General features: G+C 44.1%; 1 protein-coding gene across 1 annotated transcript in view; it reads left to right on the top strand.

The window, feature by feature from the left end:
- The first annotated feature begins 6,621 nt into the window (after nucleotides 1–6,621).
- The window catches only part of TAF1B (TATA-box binding protein associated factor, RNA polymerase I subunit B), a 98,892-nt gene continuing 81,596 nt past the window's right edge, over nucleotides 6,622–23,917 (top strand). Inside the window, exons 1-6 of the mRNA XM_038772829.1 lie at nucleotides 6,622–6,699; nucleotides 14,458–14,556; nucleotides 15,752–15,842; nucleotides 17,236–17,333; nucleotides 19,212–19,307; nucleotides 23,160–23,307. Of these exons, the coding sequence (XP_038628757.1) occupies nucleotides 6,682–6,699; nucleotides 14,458–14,556; nucleotides 15,752–15,842; nucleotides 17,236–17,333; nucleotides 19,212–19,307; nucleotides 23,160–23,307 (550 nt within the window). The 5' untranslated portion in view covers nucleotides 6,622–6,681. The remainder of the gene's footprint in view (nucleotides 6,700–14,457; nucleotides 14,557–15,751; nucleotides 15,843–17,235; nucleotides 17,334–19,211; nucleotides 19,308–23,159; nucleotides 23,308–23,917) is intronic.

Raw genomic sequence — 23,917 nt, forward strand, 5'->3', positions numbered from 1 at the left:
ATTTATTACTCTATTTATTTATTTTTACTTGTACATATCTATTCTATTTCTTTCATTTTGTTAGTATGTTTGGTTTTGTTCTCTGTCTCCCCCTTTTAGACTGTGAGCCCACTGTTGGGTAGGGGCCGTCTCTATATGTTGCCAACTTGTACTTCCCAAGCGCTTAGTACAGTGCTCTGCACACAGTAAGCGCTCAATAAATACGATTGATTGATTGATTGATTGATTGATTGAGGTGAGTTGGAGGGGAAAGAACACCAATTTTGTAAGTCTTATATCCGCCATTGAGCATCATTTGCTAGTCATGGTTTTGGGATGGAGTGAGACTAAGGTGTCTCTTTAGACTGTGAGTCCCATGTGAGACCTGATCAATCAATCAATCGTATTTATTGAGCGCTTACTGTGTGCAGAGCACTGTATTAAGCGCTTGGGAAGTACAAGTTGGCAACATATAGAGACGGTCCCTTCCCAACAGTGGGCTCTGTGTCTACCCCAGCACTTTGTAGAATGCTTGGCACGCAGTATGCACTTAACAAATACCATTTATTATTATTCTGGAGGAGCTATAACGGATAAAGTGGACTGCATTTCAATTCATTCATTCAATCGTATTTATTGAGCGCTCACTGTGTGCAGAGCACTGTACTAAGCGCTTGGGAAGTACAAGTTGGCAACATATAGAGACGGTCCCTACCCAACAGTGGGCTCTGTGTCTATCCCAGCACTTTGTAGGATGCTTGTCACGCAGTACGCGCTTAACAAATACCACAGTTATTATTATTCTGGAGGAGCTATAACGGATAAAGTGGACTGCATTTCAATTCATTCATTCAATCGTATTTATTGAGCACTTACTGTGTGCAGAGCACTGTACTAAGCGCTTGGGAAGTACAAGTTGGCAACATATAGAGGCATTCCCTACCCAACAGCGGGCTCACAGTCTAAACCTATATGTCTCTATATGTTGCTGAAAAGCAGTGTGGCTCAGTGGAAAGAGCCCGGGCTTTGGACTCAGAGGTCATGGGTTCAAACTCCGGCTCCGCCAATTGTCAGCTGTGTGACTTTGGGCAAGTTACTTAACTTCTCTGTGCCTCAGTTCTCTCATCTGTAAAATGGGGATTAAGACTGTGAGTCCCGTGGGACAATTTGATCACCTTGTAACCTCCCCAGTGCTTAGAACAGTGCTTTGCACATAGTAAGCGCTTAATAAATACCATTATTATTATTATTATTGTACTTCCCAAGCACTTAATACAGTGCTCTGCACACAGTAAGTGCTCAATAAATACGATTAAATGAATGAATAGCTAATGCCTCCTATCTACCATTTTTTATCTACCATGAGAATCAGCGTGGCCTAACGGATAGAGCACGAACCTTGGAGTCAGAAGGATCCGTGTTCCAATCCTGGCTCCGCCACTTGTCGGCTGGGTGACCTTGGGCAAGTCACAACTTCTCTGTGCCTCAGTTACCTCATCAGTAAAATGGGGATTAAGACTGTGAGCCCCATGTGGGACAACTTGATCACCTTGCATCCACCCCCAGCGCTTAGAACAGTGCTCTGCACATAGTAAGCGCTTAACAAATGCCATTATTATTATCATCATCATCATCAATCGTATTTATTGAGCGCTTACTGTGTGCACAGCACTGTACTAAGCGCTTGGGAAGTACAAATTGGCAACACATAGAAACAGTCCCTACCCAACAGTGGGCTCACAGTCTAAAAGGGGGAGACAAAACCAAACATACTAACAAAATAAAATAAATAGAATAGCTAACAAAGTAAAATAAATAGAATTATTATTATTATTATTATCTGGAAAACGGGGATTAATGCTGTGAGTTCCATGTGGGACATGGACTGTGCCCAACCTGATTAGCTTGGATCTACCCCAGCGCTTAGAACAGTGCTGGATACATAAGAAGCGCTTAACGAATGCCATCATTATTATTGTTATTCATCCTTATAAGGTTTATCAGATTCTCCTTCCCCATCGCTCAGACCCCAATATCAACCTGGTCTCTCTGTCGACCGCTCTTAATTAGAGAAAACGACTCAAGCCCGAAGCGTACGTCTCCCTGAAACTACCGAGCTCCTGTCAGCGTCTCGCTCAGCTCAGGTGGCCGGCGATGACGTGGTCATGGGTTCAAATCCCGGCTAAACCAGTGGTCAGCTGTGTGACTTTGGACAAGTCACTTCACTCCTCTGGGCCTCAGTGACCTCATCTGTAAAATGGGGATGAAGACTGTGAGCCCCCCGTGGGACAATCTGATCACCTTGTCCCCAGTGCTCGGAACGGTGCTTTGCACATAGTAAGTGCTTAACAAATGCCGTCATCATCGTTGTTGTTGTTGCTATTGATTACAAACAGGCTTTGCTGATTATTTTGCGTGTTGGAAGAACTGTCAACCGTCGCTCATGTCAGTCCCGAATTATTAAGGGCGAGTTGCAGGAGGGCGAGCACAGTCGGTGCCCCTTCGGGGAGGCCGACAGGCCTGATCAAGGGGTAGCAGAGCTGGCGGCCGATCAAAACACGAAAATCATCTCCGATCTAACCCTTCAAGGTGCGTCACAACGGGGTGCGTCGCTTTGGGGTTGGATAGTCGTGCCCAACTCCAAGAGGAAGGAGGTCTCTTCTTCCTGAAACTTCAGGATTTAAAGCCGACGGGGAGGAAATCCAATAGTAAGTTGGCCTCTGTTTCCGCCAACTTAATTGCTTTTAATGAGGGGCTGATGATTGCCCTCCTCATACACGGGGCCAAAACACGTGCAGTGTCCAAACCGTGGCAGGTCCAACCGGAACACGTGTGCGTTTGTAGAAATCTGTAGCTGGCTATGGCTAATAATTATGATGATCATTATCATTCAATCGGATTTATTGAGCGCTTACCATGTGCAGAGCACTGGACTAAGCGCTTGGGAAATACAAGTTGGCAACATAGACGGTCCCTACCCAACAACGGGCTCGCAGTTTAGAGACAGACCGCAAAACAAAACACGTGGACAGGTGTCAATAGAATTAAAGCTAGACGCGCATCATTAGCAAAATAAATAGAATAGTTAATACGTACAAGTAAAATAAATCTGGACAAATATATATACAGGTGCTGTGGAGGGCCGGGGGGATGGGGAGGAGGAGAGGAAAAAGGGGGCTCAGTCTGGGAGCCTGCTGTTGGGTAGGACCGTCTCCATATGGTGCCAACTTGTACTTCCCAAGCGCTTAGTACGGTGCTCTGCACACAGTAAGCTCTCAATAAATACGATTGAATGAATGAGGTGAGTTCCCAGTAGGGCTTTGAAGTATTATGGTACTTTACCAAGAAAACTTTGGATATGCTGTCGGAATGATTGCAAGTGGGAATGGGGCGTTCTGGGAGAGATGCCTCCATGGCATCGCTATGAGTCGACAACATAATAATAATGATAGCATTTGTTAAGCACTTACTATGTGCAGAGCACTGTTCTAAGACAACAACAACAGCTTGTTAAGCACTTCCTATGCGCATGAAGTATGGATTGAAGTGGGGAGAGACAGGAGGATGGGAGATCAGAGAGGAGGCCGATGCAGTAATCCAGTTGGGATAGGAGGAGAGATTGAACGGGCAGGGTAGCAGTTTGGATGGAGAGGAAAGGGCGGATCTTGGCGATGTTGCGGAGGTGAGACCGGCAGGTTTTGGTCTCAAAACCAAAGAGAGGGAAAAGGGGGCTCAGTGTGGGAAGGCCTCCTGGAGGAGGTGAGCTCTCAGTAGGGCTTTGAAGATGGAAGAGAATTAGCTTGGTGGGTGTGCGAAGGGAGGGAATTCCAGGCTCGGGGGAGGACGTGGGCTGGGGGTCGACGGCGGGACGGGCGAGAACGAGGCCTCATCCTTCCCAACCCCTCTCTTCAAAACACTTTCACCTACTCTTCTTCCCTCCCCTATCCTTCCCTCTTACCCATGGCTCCTTCCCTTCTGCTTTCCAACAATCATCTGGCATATCCACCCCAGCCCATCCCCGGTGATTCTCCCATCTCCTCATCCCAGCCTGTGTGACTTTGGGCAAATCACTTCACTTCCCCGTGCCTCAGTGACCTCATCTGAGCGAAGTCGAGGATGACAAGAGCGGAGTCGAGGATGACACCAAGGTTGCGGGCTTGTGACACGGGAAGGATGGTAATAATAATAATAATATTGGTATTTGTTAAGCGCTTACTATGTGCCAAGCACCGTTCTAAGCACTGGAGGAGATACAAGGTAATCAGCTTGTCCCACGTGGGGCTCACAGTCTTCATCCCCATTTTCCAGACGAGGGACCTGAGGCCCACAGAAGTGAAGAGACTTGCCCAAAGTCACACAGCTGACAAGTGGCGGAGCCGGGATTTGAACCCACGACCTCTGACTCCGAAGCCCGGGCTCTTTCCACTGAGCCACGCTGCTCCTCTGGTAGGGCCGTCAACGGTGATGGGAAAGTCAGGGAGAGGGCAGGGTTTGGGGGGGAAGATAAGGAGTTCAGTCTTGGACATGTTGGGTTTTAGATGGCGGGCAGACATCCAGATGGAGATGCCTGTGCCTCAGTTACCTCATCTGTAAAATGGGGATTAAGACTGTGGGATGACCTGATTACCTTTTATCTACCCCAGTGCTTAGAACAGTGCTTGGCACATAGTAAGTGCTTAGCAAATGCCATTATGATTATGTGGCAGAACTGGGATTAGAACCTCTGTCCTCTGTGCTTTCTCCTTTAGGCCCCGCTGCTTCTCCTGCTGTGCTCCACTCATTCATTCAGTCATATTTATTGAGCGCTTACTGTGTGCAGAGCACTGTACTAAGCGCTTGGGAGAGGACAAGACTGTGAGCCCGCTGTTGGGTGGGGACCGTCTCTATATGTTGCCGACTTGTACTTCCCAAGCGCTTAGTCCAGTGCTCTGCACACATTAAGTGCTCAATAAATACGATTGATGATGATGATAAATACGATTGAATGAATGGCAATACAACAATAAACAACAAGGACCACTGCTCTTCACACAGAAGGATTGATTGAGTTCTTGCCACATTTGCAGAGCAGACCTTATTTACGCTTCAAACAAATGCTGATTTCATCACATTTATTTTAATAAATGAGGGGGCTTTGCTTATCTGAGCTCTTGGTCACATCTAGGGCTGGGACCTCCAGCTAGAGGGGAAAGGGTGGTTTTTTGTTTGTTTATTTGTTTATTTATGGTATTTGTTAGGCCCTTACTATGTGTCAGGCATTGGACTAAGCCCTGGGGCAGAGAGAAGCTAATCACGCTGGACACAGTCCACGTCATTCATTCATTCATTCAATTGTATTTATCGAGCGCTTACTGTGTGCACAGCACTGTACTAAGCACTTGGGAGAGTCTCGTTTTGACTTTTGACTCTTTTAGACTGTGAGCCCACTGTTGGGTAGGGACCGTCTCTATATGTTGCCAACTTGTACTTCCCAAGCGCTTAGAACAGTGCTCTGCACACAGTAAGCGCTCAATGAATACGATTGATTGATTGATTGATTGAATGACTGGATGAATATGATTAAATGAATGGATACGATTGAATGAATGAATGAATATGATTACGTGAATGAATGAATGTGATTGATTGAATGAATGATACGATTGAATGAGTGAATGAATATGATTACATGAATGAATGAATGTGATTGATTGAATGAATGATACGATTGAATGAATGAATATGATTACATGAATGAATGTGATTGATTGAATGAATGAACGGATACGATTGAATGACTGAAATTGAATGAATGAATGCATGTGATTGAATGAATGAATGAACGAATGAATGAATGAATGCGATTGAATGAATGAAGTTGAATGAATGAATGTGAATGAATGAATGTGATTGATTGAATGAATGAATAAATGGATATGATTGATTGAATGAATATAATTGAATGAATGAATGAATGGATACGATTGATTGAATGAATGGATAAGCTTGAATGAATGAATGTGATTGAATGAATGGATACTTTTGAATGAATGAATGAATGGATATGATTGAATGAATGAATGAATGCGCTTGAATGAATGAATGGATATGATTGAATGAATGAATGAATGCGATTGAATGAATGAATACGATTGAATGAATGAATACGATTGAATGAATGAATGAATGAATGAGATTGAATAAATGAATACGATTGATTGAATGAATGAATGAATGAATGAATGAATTGAATGAATGAATGCGATTGAATGAATGAATGGATATGATTGAATGAATGCGATTGAATGAATGAATTGATATGATTGAATGAATGAATGAATGTGATTGAATGAATGAATACGATTGAATGAATGAATGAATGAATGAATGCGATTGAATGAATGAATACGATTGATTGAATGAATGAATGAATGCGATTGATTGATTGAATTAATGAATACGATTGAATGAATGAATGAACGAACGAATGAATGAATGAATGAATGACGGACTGGCTGACTGACTGACTGACTGACTGACTGACTGACTGAACGAACGGAGCGCCGATGACGGCCAGGGGCGGGGCGGGGGGAACGTTGGTGTCGGCCGGAACTTCGTGCGGCAGCGCCTCGTTTCCCGGAGGGCCGGGCGCTGTGTGGGCGGCGCCCCCGGAAGCGTCGTTCGGCGGCGTTAAGCGGCGGGTCCGGCGGTCCCGGCGTTGGCATGGATGAGGAGGAGACGGTGAGCTGCCCGTGCGGGAGGGGGCCCGGGGGGGGCCCGGGGTGGAGGGGGCCCGGGGGGGGGGGGGGGCCCGGCGGACCGCCCAGGCCGGGAGCCCCTACCGCCAGGGCGGGCTGGGCCTGCACATCCGGGGGACCTGCGCACCGCCCGCACGCTCCCTTCCGCTCCGGGACTGCGCACGCGCGCTACCCCCTCCCCCCCTACAGGCCCCTCACTCCCCCTCACACCTCACACCACCACGCACGACGCCTCATAATCATCACCGTCATAATCATAATAATACTTGTTATTAATATACGAATAATTATCATATTATTATGATACCTTATTATTATAACAAACAATGATCATATTATGATAACAAACAATTATTCTATTATTATAAGTGCTTAGTCCAGTGGTGTGCACACAGTAAGCGCCCAATAAATACGATTGATTGATTGGTTTGTTAAGCGCTTACTATGTGCCAAGCACTGTTCTAAACGCTGGGGTACGTACAGGGTCATCGGGTTGTCCCCCGTGGGGCTCCCAGCCTTCATCCCCATTTGACAGATGAGGGAACTGAGGCTCAGACAAGTTAATCATAATCATAATAACAAACAATTATTCTATTATTATAACTGCTTAGTCCAGTGCTCTGCACACAGTAAGCGCTCAATAAATACGATTGATTGATTTGTTTGTTAAGCGCTTACCATGTGCTGAGCACTGTTCTAAACGCTGGGGTACATACAGGGTCATCGGGTTGTCCCCCGTTGGGCTCCCAGTCTTCATCCCCATTTGACAGATGAGGGAACTGAGGCTCAGACAAGTTGATCATAATCATAATAACAAACAATTATTCTATTATTATAACCGCTAAGGCCAGTGCTCTGCACACAGTAAGCGCTCAAGAAATACAATTGATTGATTGATTTGTTAAGCGCTTACCATGTGCCAAGCACTGTTCTAAACGCTGGGATACATACAGGGTCATCAGGTTGTCCCCCGTGGGGCTCCCAGTCTTCATCCCCATTTGACAGATGAGGGAACTGAGGCTCAGACAAGTTCATCATAATGATAATAATGATGATAATGATATTTGTTAAGCGCTTACTATGTGCCAAGCACTGTTCTAAGCACCGGGGGAGATCCAAGGACATCAGGTTGTCCCACGTGGGCCTCAATCTTAATCCCCATTTTACAGATGAGGGAACTGAGGCTCAGAGAAGTTAATTGTTATAATAATAATAATGATAATGGTATTTGTTAAACATTTACTATGTGCCAAGCACTGTTCTAAGCGCTGGGATACATACAGGGTCATCAGGTTGTACCACGTGGGGCTCCTAGTCTTAATCCCCGTTTTACAGATGAGGGAACTGAGGCTCAGGGAAGTTAATAATAATAATAATAATAATAATAATGGTATTAAGTGCTCAAAATGATAATAATAATGGTATTTGTTAAACATTTACTATGTGCCAAGCACTGTTCTAAGCGCTGGGATATGTACAGGGTAATCAGGTTGTCCCACGTGGGCCTCAGTCTTAATCCCCATTTGACAGATGAGGGAACTGAGGCTCAGAGAGGTTAATCATAATGACAATAATAATAATAATAATGATATTTGTTAAGTGCTTACTATGTGCCAAGCACTATTCTAAGCACTGGGATACGTACAGGGTAATCAGGTTGTCCCACGTGAGCCTCAGTCTTAATCCCCATTTGACAGATGAGGGAACTGAGGCTCAGAGAGGTTAATCATAATGATAATGATAATAATAATAATGGTATTTGTTAAGCGTTTACTATGTGCCAAGCACTGTTCCAAGCACTGGGATAGATACAAGGACATCAGATTGTCCCATGTGGGCCTCAGTCTTAATCCCCATTTGACAGATGAGGGAACTGAGGCTCAGAGAAGCTAATAATAATGACAATAATAATAATAATAATAATAATAATGGTATTTGCTAAGCGCTTACTATGTGCCAAGCACTGTTCTAAGTGCTGGGGTAGATACAAGGTCATCAGGTTGGCCCACATGGGGCTCACAGTCTTCACCCCCGTTTTACAATAGTAATAATGATGGCATTTGTTAAGCGCTTACTATGTGCCAAGCACTGTTCTAAGCGCTGGGGTAGATACAAGGTGATCGGTTGTCCCACATGGGGCTTAGTCTTCATTCCCATTTTCCAGATGAGGTAACTGAGGCCCAGAGAAGCGAAGTGACTTGTCCAAAGTCACACAGCTGACAAGTGGCAGAGCCGGGATTAGAACCCATGACCTCTGACTCTCTCTGAGCCACGCTGCTTCTGTACCTAATTACCTTGGATCTGCCCCGGTGCTTAGAACAGTGCTTGGCACACAATAATAATAATTAATATGAATTATGGTGTTTGTTAAGCACTTACTATGCACTACTGTGTGCTATAGGAGAAGCAGCGTGGCTCAGTGGAAAGAGCCCGGGCTTTGGAGTCAGAGGTTGTGGGTTCGAATCCCGGCTCCGCCACTTGTCCGCTGTGTGACTTTGGGCAAGTCACTTCACTTCTCTGGGCCTCAGTTCCCTTATCTGTAAAATGGGGATGAAGACTGTGAGCCCCACATGGGACAACCTGCTTACCTTGTATCTACCCCGAGATACGAGAAGCAGCGTGGCTCAGTGGAAAGAGCCCGGGCTTTGGAGTCAGAGGTCATGGGTTCGAATCCTGGCTCCGCCACAAGTCTGCTGTGTGACCTTGGGCAAGTCACTTAACTTCTCTGAGCCTCAGTCACCTCATCTGTAAAATGGGGATTAAGACTGTGAGCCCCACGTGGGACAACTTGATCACCTTGTATCCCCCCCAGCGCTTAGAACAGTGCTTTGCACGTAGTAAGCGCTTAACAAATGCCATTATTATTATTATTATTATTATTACCCCAGCGCTTAGAACAGTGCTTGGCACATAGTTAGTGCTTAACAAATGCCAACATTATTATTATGATACAGTGAGCGCTTAACAAATACCATTATTATTATTATTATCATTATTATTATTATTATTGGATGGAACACAGAGCTGCGAGGCAGAAGAAACTGCCCGCTAATTCCGGCTGCCTGCTGGGGTCCTCGTGGCTTAGTGGCAATAATAATAGTAATAATTGTGGTATTTGTTAGGCGCTTACTATGTGCCAGGCATTCATTCATTCATGTAATCATATTCATTCATTCATTCAATCGTATCCATTCATTCAGTCAATCACATTCATTCATTCATGTAATCATCAATCGTATTTATTGAGCGCTTACTATGTGCAGAGCACTGTTAATCATATTCATTCATTCAATCGTATCCGTTCATTTAATCAGATTCATCCAGTCATTCAATCAATCGTATTTATTGAGCGCTTACTGTGTGCAGAGCACTGTACTAAGCGCTTGGGAAGTACAGGCTGGCAACATATAGAGACCGTCCTTACCCGACAGCGGGCTCCCAGTCTAGAAGGGGGAGACGGACGACAAAACAAATCATATTAACCAAATAAAATAAATACAATAAATATGTACAAATGAAAGAGAGTAATAAATACGCACAAACATATCTATGTATATGCACTGTACTAAGCGCTAGGGTGGATACAAGCAAATCAGGGTGGACACAGTCCCTGTCCCACTGTTATACGCTTAACAAATACCATTATTATTATTATTTCATTATTAAATCACTTCACATCTCTGCACCTCAGTTCCCTTCACCTGTAAAATGGGAATTAAAGCTGCGAGCCGCACGTGGGGCAGGGACTGTGACCAACCTGTTGACCTTGTATCTTCCCCAGCGCTTAGAACAGTGCACGGCACATAGTAAGTGCTTAACAAATACCGTTATTATCATTATTTTATTATTAAATCACTTCACGTCTCTGCGCCTCAGTTCCCTTCACCTGTAAAATGGGAATTAAAGCCGCGGGCCCCACGTGGGGCAGGGACTGTGACCAACCTGATGACCTTGTATCTTCCCCAGCACTTAGAACAGTGCACGGCACGTAGTAAACGCTTAACAAATACCATTATTATTATTATTTCATTATTAAATCACTTCACGTCTCTGCGACTCCGTTCCCTACATCTGTAAAATGGGAATTAAAGCCGCAAGCCGCACGTGGGTCAGGGACTGTGACCAACCTGATGACCTTGTATCTTCCCCAGTGCTTAGAAGAGTGCACGGCACATAGTAAGCACTTAACAAATACCATTATTATTATTATTTTATTATTAAATCACTTCACGTCTCTGCGCCTCAGTTCCCTTCACCTGTAAAATGGGAATTAAAGCCGTGAGCCCCACGTGGGGCAGGGACTGTGACCAACCTGATGACCTTGTATCTTCCCCAGCGCTTAGAACAGTGCCTGGCACATAGTAAGCGCTTAACAAATACCATTATTATTATTATTTCATTATTAAATCACTTCACATCTCTGCGCCTCAGTTCCCTTCACCTGTAAAATGGGAATTAAAGCCGCGAGCCGCACGTGGGGCAGGGACTGTGACCAACCTGGTGACCTTGTATCTTCGCCAGCGCTTAGAACAGTGCACGGCACATAGTAAGTGCTTAACAAATACCGTTATTATTATTATTTCATTATTAAATCACTTCACGTCTCTGCGCCTCAGTTCCCTTCATCTGCAAAATGGGAATTTAAGCCGTGAGCCGCACGTGGGGCAGGGACTGTGACCAACCTGATGATCTTGTATCTTCCCCAGCGCTTAGAACAGTGCCTGGCGCATAGTAAGCGCTTCACAAATACCGTTATTATTATTATTTTATTATTAAATCACTTCACGTCTCTGCGCTTCAGTTCCCTTCATCTGTAAAATGGGAATTAAAGCTGTGAGCCCCATGTGGGGCTCACAGCTCACCCCCTCCTTCCCCTCCCTATCCCCTCCACCTTACCTCCTTCCCCTCCCCACAGCATCTGTATATATGTATATATGTTTGTACGTAGTTATTACTCTATTTATTTATTTTATTTGTACATTTTATTTTATTTATTTTAATTTTTAATTATGTTTTGTTTTGTTGTCTGTCTCCCCCTTCTATACCGTGAGCCCACTGTTGGGTAGGGACCGTCTCTATATGTTGCCAACTTGTACTTTCCAAGCTCTTAATACAGTGCTCTGCACACAGTAAGTACTCAATAAATGTGATTGAATGAATGAATGAATCTACCCCAGCGCTTAGAACAGTGCATGGCACATAGTAAGCACTTAATACCATTATTATTATTATTATTATTTTATTATTAAATCACTTCACGTCTCTGCGCCTCAGTTCCCTTCACCTATAAAATGGGAATTAAAGCCGTGAGCCCCACGTGGGGCAGGGACTGTGACCAACCTGATGACCTTGTATCTTCCCGGGCACTCAGAACAGTGCCTGACGCGTAGTAAGCGCTTAACAAATACCATTTTTTAAAAAAATGATAACTACCATTGATGATGAAGCACTTGGTAGAGTGCAGCGCGATAAGAGACGGTGGACACGGTCTTCGCCCTCAAGGAGCTTACGGAGCTGTTTGGTGCCAACCTGAATGAAGACGTCGCAGAACTTTTGCCATCGATTAACTACCTTTTTCCAGCCGAGACTTGGAAGACAACTGAGGCAGCAGTATCTTTCCGGAACAGCTATGCCTGGCTTCTAGCTTTCTCTCCCCTCTTGGCCCTTTCCTTAATTCTTGTATGTGAGTGGTCCGCCGGGGGCTGAACGGTGCTTTGCACATAGTAAGCGCTTAATAAATACCATTATTATTATTATTCACCTCCTCACCTCCACCTCACCTCCTCCAGGAGGCCTTCCCAGACTGAGCCCCTTCCTTCCTCTCCCCCTCGTCCCCCTCTCCATCCCCCCATCTTACCTCCTTCCCTTCCCCACAGCACCTGTATATATGTATATATGTTTGTACATATTTTTTACTCTATTTATTTATTTATTTATTTTATTTGTACATATCTATTCTATTTTATTTTGTTAGTATGTTTGGTTTTGTTCTCTGTCTCCCCCTTTTAGAGTGTGAGCCCACTGTCGGGTAGGGACTGTCTCTATTTGTTACCAATTTGTACTTCCCAAGCGCTTAGTACAGTGCTGTGCACATAGTAAGTGCTCAATAAATACGATTGATGATGATGATTATTGTTGTTATTATTATTACTCTATTTTACTTGTACATATTTATTCTATTTATTTTATTTTGTGAATATGTTTTGTTTTGTTGTCCGTCTCCCCCTTCTGGACTGTGAGCCTGCTAGTGGGTAGGGACCGTCTCTATATGTTGCCAACTTGTACTTCCCAAGCGCTTAGTACAGTGCTTTGCACCCAGTAAGTGCTCAATAAATACGATTGAATGAATGAATGAATGAATGAACGTCTCCCCCTTCTAGACTGTGAGCCACTGTTGGGTAGGGACCGTCTCTATACGTTGCCAACTTGTACTTCCCAAGCGCTTAGTACAGTGCTCCGCACACAGTAAGCGCTCAATAAATACGATTGAATGAATGGATGAATGAATTGTATCCAACCGAAACGGCATTTTATCTCTACTCTTTACCAACACCCGGTTGGTCTGTAACTCTCTCTTTCTCTCTTTTTTAGACTGTGAGCCCACTGTTGGGTAGGGACTGTCTCTATATGTTGCCAATTTGTATTTCCCAAGCGCTTAGTACAGTGCTCTGCACATAGTAAGCGCTCAATAAATACGATTGATTGATTGATTGATTGATTTCCCCATCCCCTTTCTCTTTCCGCCTCCCCGTCTTCTCATTTGTTTCCGTTTTGCACCCTCTTTCTCTCATCCGCCTACCCTTTTAAAAATGTACTCCAGCTCTTCCCATCCATCCCCATCCGCCCCTTTCCCACCTCCATTTCCCCGTCACCCACCGATCAATCAGTCAATGGTATTTATTGAGCATTGATTTCCCCATCACCCACCGATCAATCAATCATTGAGCACCGACCGTGGGCAGAGCACTGTACTAAGCGCTTGGTAGAATGCAACAGAGTTGGTAGACCTGTTCCCTCCCCACAAGGAGCGTACATTGAAAACTCCCTTTCCTCCCCTCCTTTCGCCCGGATGCTGCAGTGTCCTTATCTCCTGGATGTGAGGATAGGAGGAGCGTTTATCAGAGATACAAGAAACTGCGGTATTATAATTGTTGCTTAGACAATAAAAAGAGAGAGGGCAGAGATAGATAATAGAGACGTAGAGGCCATCATATGGCGAATGGACCACATGCCGACTACTTCCCGTTCGTAGAATTGATAACTGAACTGTAAAATATGCCAAAAAGTTAGAAAATGTCCCCGTGATAATCCGATTCTATTGATTTTACCAAAGGGCAGTCCTTCTTTACTTGGGTGCTTCTCTTTTGATCCACCCCCCGTTGGTTTTTTTTTTTGAAGTTTCGTGGAATTTATCATTTATCCTTTTAGACTGTGAGCCCACTGGTGGGTAGGGACTGTCTCTATATGTTGCCAACTTGTACTTCCCAAGCGCTTAGTACAGTGCTCTGCACAAAGTAAGCGCTCAATAAATACGATTGATTGATTGATGGATTTATCCGGCGTTATATTCGCCACTTTCCTTTTCCTATTCGTTTTTGTCTTTCTTCAACCCCGTCATATGAGGAAGGCATGGATTCCCCGTCCGCCGGCCGATACCTCCTTTTCTAAGAGAAATGCAGTTTTTAAGTTCAGGGAACTAGATGTGATTGAATATTAACATTCTTCATTCTGTCTTCTCTAGAGAGACTACACTGAGTCGTGCACACAATGTGCCGCCGTCGCCTGGGGCATTACGGAGGAGGGCAAATACTACTGTAAATCCTGCCATAATGTTATAGAGGTAAGTAGCACGAGTTGGCTTATTTAAAAAATCATTCAATCCGTGTTATTTATTGAGTGCTTACTGTGTACAGAGCACTGTACTGAACCCTTGGGGAATTTCATTCATTTTATTTACATTATGAGTAAGAGACCTAAAGGTCGATTGACAGACACATTTAGGCCGATTCAAGTCGTTTGTCAGATAAACCTGGATTTTTCACACGGTTTTTCTCCTGACTGACTCAGAGCAGTCTTCCTGACGGCTGCCCCACACTGCGGATTCTCCTTCTCCGAGGCTTCCCAGGATAACGGGACCGGGACTTTTCACAGAGAAATTCCTTTCCAAGAAATATATTTTTCTCCATGGAGACACAGCCACTAACTTCAGGCTATACGATGACTCTTCCGGGATAGTTACAAGTGTCAGACTGAACTGGGAACAGGACTTCTGAGAGTTTTAACTGATTTTCCCCCTTCTGTTCGCTAAGAAAGGGATAGGCAATTATTTGGACTGGAGGAGTTTCAGAGGTTTCAGTAAGCTGTTATTATCATCAGTGGTATTTATGGAGCGCTGACTATGTGCAGAGCACTGGACTAAGCTCTTGGGAGAGTACAGTACGACAGAGTTGTCAGACACGTTCCCTGTCTATGATGATTATGGTCCACACCCAAACCATTTGGTGTTCACAGTAACTCGAAATGATGTCATTTATCATATAAAGAATCCTTCAAGCCATTTCCACTCAAACATGACACACAAGCATGTTTTAACTCTTAATACGGGGATTCTAATGTGTAGTTAAGATTATTAGATCTTAATATCCGACTCTATTGATTTTACTAAAGGGCAGTCCTTCTACCCCTCTTTACTTGAGTGCTTCTCTTTTGATCCACCCCCCCCCCATTGTTTTTTATTTGAAATTTCGTGGAATTTATCATTTATCCGGAGTTATATTTGCCACTTTCCTTTTGCTATTCATTTTTGTCTTTCTTCAACCGTGTGTGTGTATGTAGTTCATTCAAAATCAGGGTAGTCCTAGCTTCCACTTAGAGCTTCAATCCTCCTAATTCTGTTATAGCGTTATATATAACAACAAATAGTATAGAACAATAGTATAGAACAAATTGTTCAAAATATACTTTGGAATAGTTATTTGATCACCTGGTAGACCTGGAGAGGTGAACTCATCTTCTTATCCATCTGTGCCTTACAGAAGTCCAAGGAAGTCGATACTTCTGAGACCTTTACTCCTAAAACCAAGATTCAGGCCATCTCCAGAGGGCTTAGAAAAAGAAGAAAATTTGGTATGCTGTTTTTCTCATATCCACCTTTACTTTTTTCTCACAGGTTTTTTTTTTCCTAGTGGAATGCCGTTATTTTTACCAAATAACGTAAAATCAAAATTATGTCGATTGTATGGCTAGAAGTTCCTGGCCTGAGATAGTTCCTGCTAAGCTTGGTTCCGTAGATCATTATTTTAATTTTCAATTAGCAGTTGAGTATGCACATAGTGGAGATGATTCTATACTGTTTCTCCTATTCTTTTAATTTTAGTAATTTTAAGAGCTGTCATTTCCTGTATTTAGATGTATTATAATGTGTATCAAGTCAGACAAAATACCAGGCTTTAAAAGTCCTAACACTGAATTTCCAACAAACTTTGCTAAAATATGAAAAAAAAAGAGGTTCCTAAGAAAAGGCCTAGGGAGGAAGGGCTTAATATAGAATTACACCACTGGGTTAAGGTCTTTGAAACCTACCACATATTTCGGCAGGAAAGAGGATCAAATAAGAATGATACTGTTTTTTTTGCTGTGGTATCAATTAACAGTAGCCCAAGTCTCCCCCAATTTAAAACTAGTAAATAATTAGTGTCTTCTGTACCGCAGAGGGGAATTTTGAGGTTTGATTTGTTAATTTCTGAAAAAATACCTTTAAATAGCCATTTTCAAGAGTATGTGTATATTTTGATTCCCAGCGTTTATGTATACATTTTAATATCTTCGGTAATACTTCACTATCCATTTTTTCTTCATGTTTTTAATATTCAGATCTGTCATCTCTAATTCCATAAAGCTACCCCAGGTTTGTATGCCGCTGGGCAGGGCCTGCTTTTCTATTGTTGCTATCCCCAGGCTTTCAAGAACAATTCCAGAGGAATAGTGCAATTCCACGCTTGTTAGTCTATTCCTGGCCTCCTCTTGTATTTCCTAACATCCCCTACCCAGCCTTAGCATTGCTCAATTCATTGCCAGTTGTAACAGAAGTGGAATAGAGGGTGAAGCAGATACTTAAATGGCTTTATTTTGTGTAACCATCTAAAAACTGATCGACAAATACCTTTTCGTTCCGTCTTCATTTTATCTGTAAAGCATTCTTTTCCCCCAGTCTTTCTTCAGTCTGCTGTTTGAGAGAAATTAATTCTCCCATTGGGGAGAAAAGATATATATATATTTTTCCTGACGTTAAGTAGCCATGAATAAAAGCAATTCTGGAATGAAAAAAAAGTTTCTTTGGGCACCCTGCCTAAAAGAAAGGTAGAGAATTTGGGGAAAAGAAGACCTGTTTGAAGGTAGAAAGGATCCAAACCTGAGATGAAACAACTATAAATTATACTGTTATATATGTAAGAATATTTATTACCAAGTGTTAGTTGGGAAAACAAGTTATTAAAAAATATTATTTGTTGCCCCTCAGAAAAAGGCTGGGAGTGGTACATCTGTGAAGGTTTTCAGTACATACTCCTTCAGCAAGCAGAAGCTCTTCTTGCCCTGGGTGTTTGTCCAGAATTGAAGGTAAATCCTGTTACATGAATTATTTTCAGATTTTTGTTTGCCATGCGGGGAATTAAAAAGTTGAGAAGGATTTGTGCTTTCCTTGCCTTGCGTGACGTGAAATTAGTTTAATAAAAAAAAACTGTTGCATAACCAACCCATTGTTGGGAAGGTGGAAATAAGAAGTTCGCACCTGATTAGAGTGAAAGCATTGTCGTCATAATCTCTAGTAGCATGTTTGAGCACTTTCTGTGTGCAGAGCACTGTACTAAGCATTTGGGAGAGTAGAATAGAGGTAAAAGACCCATTCCTTGCCCTCAAGGAGCGTAAAATCTACTGGGGGAGACTGGAACCCCACCAAATTATTTACAGACAGTGGGAGCAGGGGTGGAGACAGAGTTGCAGCTGGAAATAGCCAGAGTGTGGAAAGATAGGTAATTGAGTAAATCAGGAGAGTACATGACTCACTTTATGATTAGGATGATGGAGCCTCCTGTCGAGAATTAAGGTCGACTGCTTATCCCTAAGCGGTAAGGGTGGATGTTGGAATGACACAACCTGGGGTGGGAGAAGTGAATCGTGCTTCCTGGAGAATATGGAGAGAGCTGATGTCCGGGGGATGGAATTTCAGTCAGGGAGAAGGCCATAAGAAAGTGGATAAAGTGCAGAGAGGAGAGAGAGGGAGGCCCAGTAAGAAATTTAGCTTGGGAGGAGTAAAGAAGGCGGTGGAGAGAAGCATGTAAGAGGGAGAGAACCGTGAAGCCGGCGGCCGGGAGGATTGCTTGATAAGCTCGAAATGGGCAGGGAATGTGTCCACTTATTCTCTTGTACTCTCCCAATCGCTTAGAACAGTGCTCTGCTCATAGCGAGCGCTCAGTAAATACCATTGATTCATCGATTGATGGGGAGAGAAATGGGTTAGTCAATCAATCAATTGTATTTATTGAGCTCTTACTGTGTGCAGAGCACTGTACTAAGCGCTTGGGAAGTATACAAGTTGGCAACATATAGAGACGGTCCCTACCCAACAGTGGGCTCACAGTCTAGGAGGGGGAGACAGAGAACAAAACCAAACATATTAACAAAATAGTCACCGGAAATTTTGGGGAAGTGCCTCGGTGTGTGCCAAAAAAAGTTCTAGGAAGGTGATCGGGGCAGCCGAGGGGATGGTAGACCAAAGGGAAGAGGAGGTGGAGAAGGATAGACCAGGGAGGAGGCGGATTCAGCAGTCTAATTAGGAGGAGGCGAGAGCTTGAACCAATACGGTGGTTGTTAGAGTGGAGAGAAAGGAGCGGATCCTTGAAATACTGTGAGAGGACCAACTTGTGGGAAGGGAGAGTGTCTGTTTATTGTTACATTGTACTATCCCAAGCTTTTAATACAATGCTCCGCACACGGTAAACGCTCAATAAATACGACGGAATGAATAAAAAGCAGGGAGGAATTGACAGTGACGTCTAGGTTGCAAGCTTCTGGGACAGGAAGAATGGCGGGGTGAACTTTGACCCTGCCTCTCATTAATAAATTGTGTGGAAGTATTATAGTTAACCCAAAAGACATTTCATTAAGCTCATAAAGCACCATATGACATTAACATTAGTTCCTATGACGAACGTCGGCTCTATTTAACCAGTCAATCGTATTTATTGAGCGCGTACTATGGGCAGAGCACTGTACTTGGGAGAGTACAGTGCAACAGAGTTAACAGACACGTACACTGCCCGTAACAAGCTTACGGTGTAGAGGGGGAATTAAACATTGAAGCGTAGTTCAGGAAGACTTGAGTCAGTTCCCCTGTAGTCTATTTCATGGTATTTTTTCACTCTCTCCAAAAGTGCTGCACTGCCAGTGTATATTAATAATTGTCAGGACTAATAGCTAATTTTTTATTCTTCTCAGGATGATGTTTTATACAACTTTTGGAGGCGCTACCTTCAAAAGAGCAACCAAGCTTACTGCAAGCAACCAAGGAAGGCCAATAGACAGACAAATATAGTAAGTCTGAAGCTCTCTTGAACCTTTACTCTTTTGGACCACTTGACCTTTAGAACCATTGCTACAATAGCGTATTAAGTGGTCCCCTGCGGGTCTGAAAGAGTTAACACCCCCAAAATGCCTACCATTATCAGGAAGTTGCATTTTGCGATTGGTTTGTTTCAAAGAAAAAGACAGGCCATGCTTTTCTGTTTACTGCCCAAGTTTCACTTGTTCACATTTGAAAACATTTCTCGGTTTCTCCTTATGTAAATCCTCTTCAGTGGACCTGATGTCACTGTTTCTTTACGATTTTGTATGTAAAAATCTTCTTGCTCAAGGTCAGTCGTCAGTATTTCTCCACACAGTCCACACTGTGGACCACCCCCTTCTCCTCAACACGCTATCTGACCTTGGCTTCACAGACTCCGTCCTCTCCTGGTTCTCCTCTTATCTCTCCGGTCGTTCTTTCTCAGTCTCTTTTGCAGGCTCCTCCTCCCCCTCCCATCCCCTTACTGTGGGGGTTCCCCAAGGTTCAGTGCTTGGTCCCCTTCTGTTCTCAATCTACACTCACTCCCTTGGTGACCTCATTCACTCCCACGGCTTCAACTATCATCTCTACGCTGATGACACCCAGATCTACATCTCTGCCCCTGCTCTCTCCCCCTCCCTCCAGGCTCGCATCTCCTCCTGCCTTCAGGACATCTCCATCTGGATGTCCACCCGCCACCTAAAGCTCAACATGTCGAAGACTGAGCTCCTTGTCTTCCCTCCCAAACCTTGCCCTCTCCCTGACTTTCCCATCTCTGTTGACGGCACTACCATCCTTCCCGTCTCACAAGCCCGCAACCTTGGTGTCATCCTCGACTCCGCTCTCTCATTCACCCCTCACATCCAAGCCGTCACCAAAACCTGCCAGTCTCAGCTCCACAACATTGCCAAGATCCGCCCTTTCCTCTCCATCCCAACTGCTACCCTGCTCATTCAAGCTCTCATCCTATCCCGTCTGGACTACTGCACCAGCCTTCTCTCTGATCTCCCATCCTCGTGTCTCTCCCCACTTCAATCCATACTTCATGCCGCTGCCCGGATTATCTTTGTCCAGAAACGCTCTGGGCATATTACTCCCCTCCTCAAAAATCTCCAGTGGCTACCAATCAATCTGCGCATCAGGCAGAAACTCCTCACCCTGGGCTTCCAGGCTGTCCATCCCCTTGCCCCCTCCTACCTCACCTCCCTTCTCTCCTTCTACTGCCCAGCCCGCAACCTCCGCTCCTCCACCGCTAATCTCCTCACCGTACCTCGTTCTCGCCTGTCCCGCCATCGACCCCCGGCCCACGTCATCCCCCGGGCCTGGAATGCCCCCAGTCCCTCTGCCCATCCGCCAAGCTAGCTCTCTTCCTCCCTTCAAGGCCCTGCTGAGAGCTCACCTCCTCCAGGAGGCCTTCCCAGACTGAGCCCCTTCCTTCCTCTCCCCCTCGTCCCCCTCTCCATCCCCCATCTTACCTCCTTCCCTTCCCCACAGCACCTGTATATATGTATATATGGTTGTACATATTTATTACTCTATTTATTTATTTATTTATTTTACTTGTACATTTCTATCCTATTTATTTTATTTTGTTGGTATGTTTGGTTCTGTTCTCTGTCTCCCCCTTTTAGACTGTGAGCCCACTGTTGGGTAGGGACTGTCTCTATATGTTGCCAATATGTACTTCCCAAGCGCTTAGTACAGTGCTCTGCACATAGTAAGCGCTCAATAAATACGATTGATTGATTGATTGATTGATTCTCACTGAATGATTATTTTGGCAATTTCTCTACTATAGTCTCCTGGAGTTTCTCCCATCTCCATTCTCCTTTTCAGCAAAGAGCATCCCCACCGTTATTCTGTGTTTGGAAGGGGGCTTTCAAATTCCATCCCCACTCTGCTTCCACTACCATTTTATTCATTCAATCATATTTATTGAGTGCTTACTGTGTACGGAGCACTGTACTAAGCGCTTGGGAAGTACAAGTCGGCAACATATAGAGACGGTCCCTAACCGACAATCAAATCTAAAATGCGTATAGCTCAAACCGCAAGAGACATCCCCATTTGTTGTTTCATAATGTCGATCTCACCTCCCCGCAGGATGTAAAAAAGGCCTTTAACAGCCGTGCTGCAGAGTCTCAGACACTATCCTTAGGAGTCCAACTTACAAATCTCGGAATTAAAAATTGATTGTCTAGTCGGACTTTTTAAGTGATCATTTTCACAGTTCGGTAGCCAAAAAGAGAGTTGGGGACCTGTGCTATACATTAGTTGCCTCCGCTCTTTCTCTTTTTTAAATTTTATTTCATGTAGACATGAGGGTATTTCAGAGAGAGAATAGCCAGACTGTGTGTGTGTGTGTGCCAGGAAAGGCAGGCAGAAGAGGAGTTCTGTCAACTGTTTTTACTTGTGAATTAGGGTGTTTGTAAAATGCATTTATGGTGCCTCGAAGCCCCCCTACTTTGTTGACTCTTGTGAGAGCCTCAGTGGAATCGCTGCTTAGCCCCACTGGGACTAAAGTGGGGCTCAATAATAATAATAATGATGGCATTTATTAAGCACTTACTATGTGCAAAGCACTGTTCTAAGCAATGGGGGGATACAGGGTGATCAAGTTGTCCCACGTGGGGCTCACAGTCTTAATCCCCATTTTACAGATGAGGGAACTGAGGCTCAGAGAAGTTAAGTGACTTGCCCAAGGTCGCACAGCAGACACGTGGCGGAGCCGGGATCCATGGTATTTATTGAGCACTTACTGTGTGCCGAGCACTGTACTAAGCTCTTGGGAGAGTACAGTAAAGCAGAGTCGATAGACACGTTCCCTGCCCACAGTCTAGAAGCCTTAATGATAATAATGGTGTTATTTGCTAAACTTTGAACTCTGTGTGAAGAATTGTAGCAAGGGGTGGGTTAGATACCGGATCGTCATATTGGGAACAGTCCCTGTCTTACAAGGGGCTTGCAGTCTAGGAAGTCGGGAGAGCGGGTATTGAGTCCCCATTTTACAGATGAGGAAATCGAGGCACAGAAAAGTTGAGTGACTTGCCCGGGGTCACACAGCAGGCAAGTGGAGGAGGTGGGATTTCATGCTTTCCCTTGCTCTGCTTTAGCTCCTGTATTCCCGCTTCTCCCTCCCCCTCTCCCAAGACCTATGGTGAACACGTGAATGCGTGTGTGTATCTGGGAGTGTGAGGGTGTATATGTACACACACACACACATACACACACCAAGACAATTTTTTGTTTACAAAAAAGAAAAATAACTTCGAATTAGGAAGAATAAAAGAATAACCCAGGTGACAATCAGGTTTTTTCACCTGTCCAACTTAATACTAACCCAAAAAGAACAGACAAGTGTTAGTATTTGAAAATGAGTTCCTTAAAGTTTTTTGGAGTACACTCATTTGGAACGCGAACAAATGAACACAGGGACTAGGACCAATTGGGTCAAATTCTGCTACACGCTCATTCCAATCAATGAGGCGAACTCCTTTAATCAATCAATCAGTCAATCGTATTTATTGAGCGCTTACTGTGTGCAGAGCACTGTACTAAACGCTTGGGAAGTACAAGCTGGCAACATGTAGAGACAGTCCCTACCCAACAGTGGGCTCACAGTCTAGAAGGGGGAGACAGAGAACAAAACCAAACATACTAACAAAATAAAATAAATAGAATAGATAGGTACAAGTAAAATAAATAAATCAATAAATAGAGTAATAAATATGTACAAACATATATACATATATACAGGTTTAATAGTCGAAGGAATTACTGTTCATACTCTTCGTTAATGCTTGACCGTGGTTTTGGTTTTTTGTTTTTGTTTTCAAACCTAGGTATCTGACAGTGAAGGGTTCTCAGACTGGGACAGCGAACCCGAACTGTTTAGCGAACCTTCCCTTCTTTCCTCCAGAAGTGAATCGGAAATCCCCCCTGAAGTCAGCATCAGTCAGTTTCTTTCCAACGAAACGACCGCGATAGCAGGTAGGAGAAAAGGAAAACGATTCTGCCCATCACGGTTCAGACGAGCCTTTGAAAATGCTGAGTGGAATGGGTGAATTTGCTGTGTGGAGTTGGGAGTCATGGACTAAATTTAATTCCAACCCTCGAGGAGTCCTCCAAAGGAATTGATAAAAACGGGCAGACACTTGTGATTCCGTCCGGCGTCTGTTGCTCTCATTCCAGCCGTTTTTCTTCCATCTGGTGTCGTTTGCAGCCTTGGGCCCTGCGCTTGCTTTAGTGATTGGATTAGATCCCCCTCCTCCGCCTCAGACCACCCCCTCGGGGATCCGGCACGCAATTTGAATTTCTGGACTATGGCTGTGTTTCACGGTGGATTCAGGCCACGTCAGCCGGGGTTTTACATCCGTGGCCTGGGATCCCACAGTATTTACGCCCATATCTTTAAATTGGGTACTCTAAATCACTTGTTCATCCAAGTCGGTCTCCCCCTCGAAATTGCAAGCCCACTGTAGGCAGGGAACACAGTAAGCGCTCAGTAAATACCATTGATTGGACTGAGTGTGTAGCAGAATTTGACCCAACTGGTCCTAGTCCTTGTGTTCTTTCAGCCGTATTTATTGAGCGCTGCCTG

The sequence above is a fragment of the Tachyglossus aculeatus genome, chromosome X1 (genome assembly GCF_015852505.1).
Source record: "Tachyglossus aculeatus isolate mTacAcu1 chromosome X1, mTacAcu1.pri, whole genome shotgun sequence".
NCBI classification, from domain to species: Eukaryota; Metazoa; Chordata; class Mammalia; order Monotremata; family Tachyglossidae; genus Tachyglossus; species Tachyglossus aculeatus.